The 13124-nt window shown below is 37.7% G+C and overlaps 1 protein-coding gene across 6 annotated transcripts in view; it reads right to left on the bottom strand.

Moving 5' to 3' along the window:
* Positions 1 to 13124, bottom strand: part of ATF6 (activating transcription factor 6) — a 276008-nt gene that overhangs the window by 191583 nt on the left and 71301 nt on the right. For all 6 annotated transcript variants that reach the window (XR_011645463.1, XR_011645464.1, XM_058310014.2 and 3 more), the window contains one exon: positions 6130 to 6350. Coding sequence is in view for 4 of the 6 variants with exons in the window: in XM_058310014.2 (XP_058165997.1) it covers positions 6130 to 6350 (221 nt within the window). In the remaining 2 variants the exon portion in view is untranslated. The remainder of the gene's footprint in view (positions 1 to 6129; positions 6351 to 13124) is intronic.

Raw genomic sequence — 13124 nt, 5'->3', positions numbered from 1 at the left:
ATATGGTAGTTCTATACTTAGCTTTCTGAGGAACTGCCAAACTGTCTTCCACACTGGCTACGTAATTTTTACATTCCCACCAGCAATGAGTGAGGGTTCCTATTTCTCCACATCCTCTCGAACATTTGTTATTTTGTTGTTTTTTTTTAAATAGTAGCCATTCTAATGGGTGTGAAATGGTATCTCACTGTGGTTTTGATTTTATTTCCCTGATGGTTAATGATGTTAAGCATCTTTTCATGAGCTTTCTGGCCATTTGTATATCTTCATTAGAGGACATTAGTTCAAGTCTTTTGTCCACTTTTTTTTAAAAGATTTATTTTTATTTATTTCTCTCCCCTCTCCCCCCCCACCCCGGTCGTCTGTTCTCTGTGTCTATTTTCTGCGTCTTCTTTGTCCACTTCTGTTGTTGTCAGTGGCACAGGAATCTGTGTTTCTTTTTGTTGCATCATCTTGTTGTGTCAAGCTCTCCGTGTGTGCGGCACCATTCCTGGGCAGGCTGCACTTTCTTTCACGCTGGGTGGCTCTCCTTCCGGGGCACACTCCTTGCGCGTGGGGCTCCCCTACGCAGGGGACACCCCTGTGTGGCACAACACTTCTTGCGTGCATCAGCACTGCACGTGGGCCAGCTGTACACGGGTCGAGGAGGCCCGGGGTTTGAACCGCGGACCTCCCATGTGGTAGACAGACACCCTAACCACTGGGCCAAGTCCGCCGCCCTTAATGGCTTTTCCATTTCTACAAAGAAGGTTGTTGGAATTTTTATTGGGATTAATCTATAAATTGCTTTGGAGAGTATTGCCATCTTAATACGTAGTCTTGTAATCCTTGAACTTGGAATATCCCTTCATTTATTTAGGTCTTCTTTAATTTCTTTTAGCAATATTTTGTAGTTTTCTGTGGATAAGTCCTTTATATCCTTGGTTAGATTTATTCCAATATATCTAAATATTTCTGTTGCTATTGCAAATGGAATTTTTTCCTTGATTTCCTCTTACAATTGTTCATTGCTAGTGTATAGAAACACTACTGATTTTATGGTGTTGATCTTGTATCCTGCCACTTTGCTGAATTCATTTATTAGCTCTAGAAGCCTTCTTGTGGATTTTCCATTATTTTCTGTATATTGGAGCATATCATCTGCCAATAGGGAAAATTTTACTTCTTCCTTTCCAATTTGGATGCCTTTTATTTCTTTTGCATGTCTAATTGCTCTGGCTAGAGCTTCCAGTACAATGTTGAATAACAGTGGTGGCAGTGGGCATCCTTGTCTTGCTCTTGATTCAATCTTTCACCATTGAGTACAATGTCAGCTGTAGGTTTTTCATACATGTCCTTTATCAGGTTGAGGGAGTTTCCTTTATTCCTAGTTTTCTGAGTGTTGTTTTTTTTTTAAATCAGGAAAGGGTGTTGGATTTTGTCTAATGCCTTTCCTGCATCAACTGAGATGAGCATGTGTTTTTCCCCTTCATTATATTCATGTGTTGAATTACACTGATTTTCTTATGCTGAATCACCTTTCCATTCTTGGGATAAATTTTCCCTTGGCTGTGGTGTACAATTCTTCTCATGTGTTACTGGATTCAGTTTGCTAGTATTTTATTATGGATTTTTGCATGTATATTCATAAGGGATATTGGTTTATATTTTTCTTCTCTTGTGATGACTTTATCTGACTTATATAAGGGTAATGCTGCCTCACTTCTTTGGAAGAGCGTGAGAAGGATTCACCAGTGAAGCCATCTGGTCCTGGAGTTTTCCTGCTTGGAAGTTTTTGATTATTGATTATTATTTGATTATTTAATCTTTTTACTTATTATTAGTCTGTTGAGATTTTCTATTTCTTCCTGAGTCAGTTTAGATAATTTTTGAGTTTCTAAGAATTTGTCCATTTCATCTAGGTTATCTAATTTATTGGTGTAAAACTGTTCATTATATCCTCTAAAAATCATTTTTTATTTCTGTAAGGTTGGTAGTAATGTCTCACAGTCTAGCTAAAGGCTTGTCAATTTCATTGCTCTTTTCAAAGTTTGGTTTCGTTGATTGTCTCTATTCTTTTTCTTTTCTCCACTTCATTTATCTTTGCTCTAATATTATTTTCTTCCTTCTGCTTTCCTTGGGTTTAGTTTGCTGGCATTATTATTATTGTATCACTTCCCCACACAATCTCATTCCTATCTTTCAAGTCCCACCACAAATACTACCTCCATGAAACTTCACAGCAACCCTATGAAATAGGCATTATTATTATCTCTTCACAGCAACCCTATGAGATAGGCATTATTATTACCTTCACATTGTAGAAAAGGCAATGAAGCAGAAAGCTACCTATGGTCATGCAGCAATTTTTATAATAGTAGAATATTATAAATAGAATAAATGGCCCACATTTGGGAAATGTTTGCTTTCCAATATTTGGTTTGCTGTCTGGGAACACTCAACCTTTTAAAAAAAGAAAATATGCTCTCCTATGAAATCAACTTTGTAGCAAGACTGCCATTTATTAAGGAACTGCATAAGAGAATTTCTATACTGAAAGAAAAGACTATGCTCATTTTTTCCATCAGGATCAGAGCCAAAAAAAAAACCCTATTTCTTGAAAACATATGTGAAGTTCCTAAGAGTTACAGCTCACACAGAATTTACCAGCAAATGGGAGGAAGAGTGAGATTATAATTTGAACCAGGCAAACTATTTCATAGCAGAAAATGTGGCACTTAATGCAGTTTGCAGAATATGGTATGCCAAATACACTACTTATGGTAGTAGCAAGGCCACTAGAGAGTGAAACTAGCCAAACAAAAGAACTAAAAAAAGTGAAAAATAAAAAAGAAGCCATGTCAGCATTACAAAGCCACAAAAGATCAAGACACTTGTTTCACTGAATTACAACTTTTTCACCGCATTTCTGATTTAGAAGCAATAAAAGTACATGATGAGAAAATGTCTCTTTTTTTTAGCCATTTTGAATTAGAAATTTATGCTAATTCAAATTTACTCTAATTTAACAGGGCTCTAGTCTAACAAATACACGCACTGTTGAGGTCAGCCAAGTCACTAACACAGGAGACTATAGAAGCAGATCAAAGTTCTCTTTTTGCAGCTCCTTCTGCAACAGATTTACTTTGGGTTCCTAAGTGGCTTGGCTAGCTGATAGGACAGACTGATGCTTCATTTCTTGAAATAAACATTTAGTCAAAGCCTCTACCAGAAAACTCATACTGAAAAGGCTTGGCTTACTTCTTCCTGGTGTGCTGGCCAAGTAAAAATAAGTACAAGAACTTCAACAGACTGACCAAAAAATTATTCTAATCTTCTCTAGTTCTCTCACGTTAGACACACAGTACTTGAATTCTTTTTTTTTTAATAAAACTTTTAACTCAAATTATGAAAGGTAATAAGAAGGCTAGACAATAAATACTTATAAAAACAAAAGATAATATTTATCAGCTTTATACTTTCTCATCTTATACATTCCCCAGCTCCATAGTGTTGACTAAGAGTTCTTCGGTAAATTACTCAACAATTTTACAAAGCATCTTTAAGAGTGAAACGGAGAATAGACATGGTCCTTCACAATAAAGAACTAAAAAGGATGTACAAGATACCAACATACAATTAACTGAAATAAATTTAGAAAGTACACAGTGTGGTAGCTGTGTATGATGATGACCACCAACATAAAGATGCTCTAGAAGAAAAACAAAAGAACCTCCTCTGGTTTTTAAACTCAGCGAGAGTATCCTGGAATCTTAGAATTAGAAGGGACCTTCTATAACTTACATGCACTAGTTCAAGATAAATTCTCTGCAACAACCCAGAAAAATTCTCCTTCTATATGACAGTTCTCATTTCCTGGAAAATGGCTTCCAGGTCTACTTAGAGTCTTCTTTTCTTCAGTTTACTGAATCATTTCAACCCTTAAACCACTCCTCTACCTAAGACATGGTTTATAGACTCAACTCCCGATCCTATGTTCCTCTGGACTTTCCCAGAATCTGGATCTTATAATTCTATGAATGTTGATAAAGACTACGTTAAATTTTTTGACAACTGTAATATACAACTGACCTATTTTTTTTAAAGTTCTAATTAGTCTTTAACTTTTTTACATGTCTAAAATATTTCACAATAAACATTTCAAATATCCTAGCATGTTACATAAAGACAACTACGAATATTTTCTATTGTTAGTTTTATTTGGGAGTATTCCAAAAAGCATTCACATTAATAGCTTAAAGACTATTAAAAAGAAATTCTGGCTCATTTTTAGAATCCTCTTTCATGATTCTTAACTTTCTCAATGCTGTGAAAAGCATACTTGTTTTTTACTTGATTGTACAACTTTTTAGTTGAAAATACCATGGAATATTTTTGGGTTTTTGCTATTGTTATTCTTTTACTTAACTGCAGAAATTTCCCACTCATCTAAGATGAGAGTAAGATTATATACTGAATATGCAGCTTTCAATTATTATCAACATTTTGCTAATCTTTATCCTATGCTCACTACTTCCCCTTAGAGTATTTTAAAGTAAATCCCAGCATCATATCATTTCATCCCCAAATGAAATGTGTATTATATTAGTACCTTTTAGGCCATAAACACTATGCTCACCTTTCCTACTCCCCCAAAATAAACTCACACAATAGTCAAGCCTAATCCTGTACTATCCATGGCCTCTATTCTCATATTACACTCATTATCATTCTTCATGTCTTGGCACATACTGTTTTCAATACCTATGTGAGCTATTCTTACTCTAGAACTTGGATGTTCTACTTTCAGGAGATGATATTCCTTCGTTATAAGTTTTTGCAATATTGCTGATTGAGATTACTTTGTTGTATTTATGCAACAGTGGAGCAATTTCACAACTAAATGGGCCACTGAAATTCTGGTTAACAAGTTCTGGCAGACAGTTCACACAATACTCTGATAAGCAACTGTGCATAACTCATAGAATTTTAAAAGTACTTTGGTATATATAAATAAAATGTGGAGTAGCATTCTTAATAATCAGTAATATTCATTTTTATTTTAAAGTAAACTGCAAGGTTGTTAGGGAGGCCACTTTTAGATTGACTATTTGACTTTAACATTCATTAAATTTTAGGCCCATGATGTTCAATCACTGTTTAAAAAATATCATGGGGTGCTTTCGATCACTTTGAAATAAAGCAAGAGTTAGCTGGCAAGTGCTGTAATTGGCTTCATGGAGAGACAGATCTTAGGAAACTGTGATTCACAAAAAAAAAAAACCCTACAATATGCTAGTAAATCTAAGGGTTTGCAAAGTAACAATCATTAAGAGACAGAATTTCTAAGAGCAACAAGTCATTAAACAGTGGTAAAAATCCTTCAAGAAGTCAAGAGATGCTAAATAAAAACCTTGCCTAAAAAGTAATCTACAGGGAAACGGACTTTGGCCCAGTGGTTAGGGCGTCCGTCTACCACATGGGAGGTCCGCGGTTCAAACCCCGGGCCTCCTTGACCCGTGTGGAGCTGGCCATGCGCAGTGCTGATGCGCACAAGGAGTGCCGTGCCACTGCAAGGGTGTCCCCCGCGTGGGGCCCCCACGCGCAAGGAGTGCGCCGGTGAGGAAAGCCGCCCAGCGTGAAAAGAAAGAGCAGCCTGCCCAGGAATGGCACCGCCCACACTTCCCATGCCGCTGACGACAACAGAAGCGGACAAAGAAACAAGACGCAGCAAATAGACACCAAGAACAGACAACCAGGGGAGGGGGGGAAATTAAATAAATAAATAAATCTTTAAAAAAAAAAGTAATCTACAGAGACAGTTGCCAAAAACATTTAAATTAGCAAACATGAAATAACCCTGTAAAATATTAGTGGATGACTGGGGTGGGTAATGGGAGGGACCAGGGGGATTTAGAAGAGGGTTCCAAAGGAGGAGTAAAGAATAGAGATATTTTGTCAAACCACTTTGGACTTTCAAAACTTTTTCTCTGAGATTCTAACATAATGAGCTTTTCCCTAATTTTCCACCAAATACTGGATGTGCATTTTCAGCATACATTTTTTATGTACTATAATAAACTTTAAAAACAAAGTTTTTGTTTTTGTTTTAACTTAGGCATTAAAAAAGCACTAAGTTTCAAAACTTACATCTGAACCCACACTTTTCATGGTACTTTGTAAGACTGGTTTAGTCACAGAAAGTTTTCCATTCACTGAGCTATTTGCCACAGGGGCCGGGACCACATTCACCATACGATTAGGTAGCTGTGTTGCTCCCCCAGCAACAGTAAGGACTGGTTGAGGAGAAGGCAGAATTCCAGATGCCTGAAGTTGGACCACAGTAGGCTGAGAGAGCAGAACCGTCTGACCTGCATTAAAAAAAAGAGAAAAAACAAAAGGAATCAGAGGGTGCTTATCTACACTGGCAGGGGAAACAGTTTAACATTTAGGATTCTCCTGCAGATGTAACAGATAAGGTCATACTGAGGGATTCAATGCCACCGATTAAAACACTATCAGTAGCAGCAGATGTTCATGGTGACTTTAGTTTATTTTTAGCAACACCAACAAAAATCATTCCCTTTCAAATTTTGACTAATATGACATTTCTGTATTTATTTTTCTCAACTATACACAGATCAAGTCTAATAGTAGTAAATCCATCTTTCTAAGTATTAACCTCTTAAGTTTATTAGTACTAAAAAGATTTTTCATATTATACACAACAAATATTTTATATTGAATACAGAAAAACACACATTTGAAATTAATAGGATTTACGAACATATAAAACACCAAACATGTATGAACCAAAACTCGGTAACTCATTATTGATATAAGTCAGTGGTTCTCAACCACTGTTACTCTTATTTTATTCCAGAGGTCTAAAAATTGTGGAGCATGCACACATTTGTCTTAAGATTGAAAAGATCCAACATATTATACTCATTTATTTTTAAGATATATACACACACACTATGGTACTATGACTTTATGCACATTATGTATAGTCAAAAATAGAAGAACAAAGGGCTATTTTAAAAAAAAAAAAAAAGCTTAGTTAAGCAGCACAGTAAACCCATAGACAAGTAATTTTTAAAAGTATACTCTTACCAATCTTTATCCCTTTTCCCCCAAAAAACAGCCTACTATATATTTTCTTAGTCGTCACATTTATCATTATTTCTAAATGATACTAATCTGAGGATACTATTATCATTAAACTAAAGAAGATGCATACAACTCATAACACTGGTCTATTCAAATTTTATTTGTCTGTCAAATGTTTCCTTTCAGGTGTCCCCCGCGTGGGGGAGCCCCAGGCGCAAGGAGTGCGCCCGTGAGGAAAGCCGCCCCGCGCAAAAAGAAAGAGCAGCCTGCCCAGGAATGGCGCTGCCCACACTTCCCGTGCCGCTGACGACAACAGAAGCAGACAAAGAAACAAGACGCAGCAAATAGACACCAAGAACAGACAACCAGGGGAGGGGGGGGGAATTAAATAAATAAATAAATCTTTAAAAAAAAAAATGTTTCCTTTCAGATCTGGCCAGTTTTATAAGGTGCTGAAAGCCTCACCTAATTTTCATATCTGCTTGAAGTCTACCTAGCATAATAATAGTACTACAGTAACTGGCAACTAAAATTCCATATAAATTTATAATTCTTCTTTAAAGAATAAAAAGCATTTTACTTCCAGACAGTTTAACAAGATCCATATAAAACTCAGCACAATTCAAAGGATCAGGGAATGTTAAATTCAAAATAATCCTTCAAAATACCTGTTGGTTAAGAACATCTGTCTAAGCTAAAAAAGATCAATTTTATGAAAGCAAAGACTATATGATTCAGATGGCCTCAAAAAGCATGCTAAGTAGCAGAATTCAAAAATAGCATTTTTATCCCAGATGAATTAGATAAATTAGTAAAAAGAAATACCTAAAAACGATTTCATATATTTGTAATATGTATGGTTTACTTGGGTATAAATGATCACTAAACATTTTTATCTTGTCATTTTTCCTTGGACGACTTCTATGAAATAACATATAGAATGGCAAATGACTCATAAGCAGATTTATGCTTAGGCTAAACATGCAAATAAAAAGTAAGTATACATAAGATAAATAGCATGTGACCAAGTGCTACATTTTAGTAACACTTTTTAAGAAATTACAGTTGGAAGCAGATTTGGCTCAACTGATAGAGCATCTGCCTACCATATGGGAGGTCAAGGGTTCAAACCCAGGGCCTCCTGACCTGTGTGGTGAGCTGGCCCACGCACAGCACTGATGTACGCAAGGAGTGCCTTGCCACACAGGGGTATCCTGTGTTGGGGAGCCCCACGCGCAAGGAGTGTGCCTGTAAGGAGAGCTGCCCTACGCGAAAAAAGTGCAACCTGCCCAGGAGTGGTGCTGCACAGAAGGAGAGCTGATGCAGCAAGATGACGCAACAGAAAAAGAGACACAGATTCCTGGTGCCACTGACAAGAATGCAAGTGGACACAGAAGACAACGCAGTGAATGTCATAGAGAGCAAACGAAGGGCGGGGGGAATAAATTTTAAAAAAGAAAAGAAATTACAGTAACCTGCACTATGAAAAGACATACTCATCGTACTATAAAACTTAAACCAGAGGTTCACAACCCTTTTGGATATAAGTACTCTTATTTATTATCAAAAAATGTCATAGCCACCCCAGATAATCATGATTGCCCTTTCAGTTCCTGTGAAATGAGAAAATACACAATGAGAAAAAAAGCTTTTAAGAACTTAATAATGATTCAAAATGAATTTGTAATTAATCAAAAATACAACCACAAAAATTTGAAAAGCAGCAATATATATGAAACAAATTAGAAAATGCTTGCTACAAATATGGATTTACAGAGGCCTTTCAAATTGCCATAGGCTATTCCTATCACCTACATCCCAGGGTCCATAGGTTGAGAACCACTAACTTATACCAATATTTTAAGAACATTATACAAAGCAGTGTTTTATATCCCCTGAGTTTACAAAAGTATGATTTAAAAAAACAAACACACAAAACACTAATGAATTTTGGGACACAGGAGCTGGTAAGCATAAAAAATTAAGTCATTTCAAAGAAGAGATTATACTTTAGCTCCAGTTACAGGTGTCAAACATTAGGAAATAATGTAAATTAAGATGGATATGGTTTTGTAATACTTCTTAAAACTAATTAAGAAAAATAACCCAAGTCTGTGCTGTCCATTATCTAGTTATCACCAATTCCTTGCTAAGAGAACTGTATCACAAAGCAAGTAAGATGGAAGAATACTAAAGCAAGGTCTGTGCACCAAAGGCATCTCTAAGTTCTACAGGGTCATTTGCTGCCTCCTTTATTTCATAATGTACATCAAGCCCTCTCATCCCAAAGTATCAAATTATTCTTAAATTACCTGGCACCTAAATCAAGGATCTTCTAAATATTCAAGGTATGTTCAAGTTCAAGTCAGATGGGAGGGAGGGGGCAATTAAACTTCTACTATAATGTGTCCAAATAAAAGCACAAAAACCTCTTTCGGTGACTTACTTAAATGTTCATTGCTAACTGCTGACCAAACCACAAACCTGCAATGGAAAAGATTCTTTGGGGCCTTGATAGGTATCAGTTGAACATAGTTACTACTGTTCCCAGAGTGGAAACACTTAAAAAGGACACACCAGGGAAGCAGACTTGGCCCAGTGGTTAGGGCAACCGTCTACCACATGGTAGGTCCGCGATTCAAACCCCAGGCCTCCTTGATCCGTGTGGAGTGGGCCCATGCGCAGTGCTGATATGCGCCAAGGAGTGCCGTGCCACGCAGGGGTGTCCCTGCTTAGGGGAGCCCACACACAAGGAGTGCGCCCCATAAGGAGAGCTGCCCAGCACAAAAGAAAGTGCAGCCTGCCCAAGAATGGCGCCACATACACGGAGAGCTGACACAACTAGATGACTCAACAAAAAGAAACAGATTCCCATGCCACTGACAACAATAGAAGCGGACAAAGAAGAAGAAGCAACAAATAGACACAGAGAACAGACAACCGGGGTGGGGGGCAGGGGGAAGAAATAAAGAAATAAAGAAATCTTAAAAAAAAAAAAAAAAAAAAAAGACACACCAAAAAGTAGTATATCTATTTCAGCATGCTCAAAATCCTCTTTGGCATTACATGCAAATTGCCCTTAATGTAACATGGCTGGATTCAATGCTGGATACTTGAGACCGTGTATAACTCACTAATTTTGATAGTTCGTCCTTCAGATATTTTAATCTATGTATCAAATAAGTGTCTACTTTATATAAAGTAGTATAACTGTGTGCCTATGAGTAATAATTTCTCTGTGCCTTAGTTTTCTCATCTGTTTAATGGAAATAATATCTATCCTCATAAAGTTGACTTAAGGATTAAATAATCCATTTAAGCACTTGCAAAAATGTCTGGTACACAATGAGAGCGTAAATGCTAGCTACGATTATTATAATTATAATTATCTCCTTTTATGTGTAATAAGAGCTCTCATATGGGATTTATACATTAGTCATATTAAGGTCAGGCTTTTACTTTTTATAGATGTGTTTTAAATAATACCTATGGGAGGAGTTCCAGCAAGATGGCATTGGCTTAGGTGGGCTCTCTTGCAAACAACAGCTGAGAAGGTGCAAAATCCTACCCAAGTGAGTTGTTTTGAGAAACCACAGAGCAGGAGGCTTCAGGGCATTGATCTGAAGGGAAATGGAAAAGGACACAAACAATCCAAGGGAAGGGAAGCAGACTTGGCCCAGTGTTAGGGTGCCCGTCTACCACATGGGAGGTCCGCGGTTCAAACCCCGGGCCTCCTTGACCCGTGTGGAGCAGGTCCATGTGCAGTGCTGATGCGCGCAAGGAGTGCCCTGCCACACAGGGGTGTCCCCCATGTAGGGGAGCCCCACACACAAGGAGTGCACCCCGTAGGGAGAGCCACCCAGCGCGAAAGAAAGTGCAACCTGCCTAAGAATGGCAATGCCCACACGGAGAGCTGACACAACATGATGATGCAACAAAAAAAGAAACGCAGATTGCTATGCCACTGACAGAAGTGGACAAAGAAGAAGACGCAGCAAACAGACACAGAGAACAGACAACTGTGGCGGGAGGGAAGGGGAGAGAAATAAATAAATAAATAAATCTTTAAAAAAAAAAAGAATCCAAGGGAAAACCAGACCATAGACAACAGCAAGGAAATAGAATAAGAGGAATGAAGTGTCAAAGTGAAAACTTACCATACACACAAAAACAGCAACAAAATAAAACCCTAGATTAGAAAGAGAAGCTAATCAACTGAACAAACCCATCAAGATAAATTGATGCCTAGACACCAACAAAAAATTACAACCCATACTAAGAAATAGGAAGACATGGACCAGTCCAATGAATCAACTAAAAAACAGGAGATGCAGAGCATGGAACAAATAATCAGAGGTGTCCCAACAATAATCATGAATTAACTTAATGAAGTAAAGGAAGAGATTACAGATATTAAGACAACACTGGGAGAACACACTGAAGAAACTGTAAATGTACATAAAAAGATAACAGATATGATTGTGATGAATGGCACAATACAAGAAATTAAAAATACACTGGAAGCACATAACAGCAGATTTGAACACGCAGAGGAAAGAATCAGCAATGTGGAAGACAGTACAGCTGAAATCAAACAGATAGATAAAAAGACAGAAAAAATCCAGCAGGGACTCAGGGATTTGAATGACAGAAGAAAATGCACAAACATATGCATTATAGGCATTCCAAAGGGAGAAGAGAAGGGAAAGGGGACAGAAGGCATGTTAGAGGAAATAACGGCTGAAAATTTCCCAACCCTATTGAAGGACATGGAAGTATATGTCCAAGAAGCACAGCACATCCCAAACAGTATAAATCCTAACAGGCCTATTCCAAGACATAAACTTGCCAAATTGTCCAATGCTCAAGACAAATACTGAAAGCAGCAAGAAAAAAGAGAAACATCATATACAAGGGAATCTCGATAAGATTAAGTGCTGCTGGTGGGCAGACTTGGCCCAGTGGTTAGGGCATCCGTCTACCACATGAGAGGTCCACGGTTCAAACCCCGAGCCTCCTTGACCCGTGTGGAGCTGGCCCATGCGCAGTGCTGATGCACGCAAAGAGGGCCCTGACACACAGGGGTGTCCCCCGCGTAGGGGAGCCCCACACGCAAGGAGTGCGCTCCGTAAGGAGAGCCACCCAGCGTGAAAGAAAGTGCAGCCTGCCCAGGAATGGTGCCACACACATGGAGAGCTGATACAACAAGATGATGCAACAAAAAGAAACACAGATTCCTGTGCCGCTGACAACAACAGAAGTGGACAAAGACGATGCAGCAAATAGACACAGAGAACAGACAACCGGGGTGGGTGGAAAAGGGGAGAGAAATAAATAAATAAATAAATCTTAAAAAAAAAAAAAGATTAAGTGCTGCTTTCTCCTCTGAAACCATGGAGGCAAGAAAGCAGTGGTATGACACAGTTAAGGTGCTAAAGAAAGTACTTCCACTTAAAAATTCTCTATACAGCAAAACTGGCATTAAAAATGAGGGAGAGTTCAGAGTATTCACAGATAAATAGAAATTAAGAGAGTATGTCAATAAGAAACCTGCCCTTCAAGAAATACTAAAGGGAGTTCTGCAGGAAGAAAGGAAAAAACAAGAGAGAGTTTGAGGAGAAGAGTGTAAGAACAACTAAAAAGAAGAAAAATAAAAACAACATATGGTATAAATAAACCTAAAGAAAATATGGCTAACGTAATTCCTTGACAGTAATAATTGAATGTTAATGGGTTAACATTAATCCATTGAATGTTAATGGTTTAAGCTCATCAGTCAAGAGACACAGATTGGCTGAATGCATAAGGAAATATGACCGAACTATATGCTGTCTACAAGAAACCCACCTTAGACCCAGGGATGCAAGGAGACCGAAAGCGAAATTAGAAAACAATTTTACAAGCAAACAATAACCCAAAAAGGGTGGGAGGAGCTATACTAATATTGGACAAAATGGACTTTAAATGCAAAACTATTGCAGAAGACAAAAAAAAAAAACACTAAATATTAATAAAAGGGGTAATGTATCAAG

Source organism: Dasypus novemcinctus, chromosome 13, assembly GCF_030445035.2.
Source record: "Dasypus novemcinctus isolate mDasNov1 chromosome 13, mDasNov1.1.hap2, whole genome shotgun sequence".
Classification (NCBI taxonomy): Eukaryota; Metazoa; Chordata; class Mammalia; order Cingulata; family Dasypodidae; genus Dasypus; species Dasypus novemcinctus.
The sequence above is the reverse complement of the archived record's forward strand: the minus strand, read 5'-3'. Positions and strand labels throughout refer to the sequence as shown.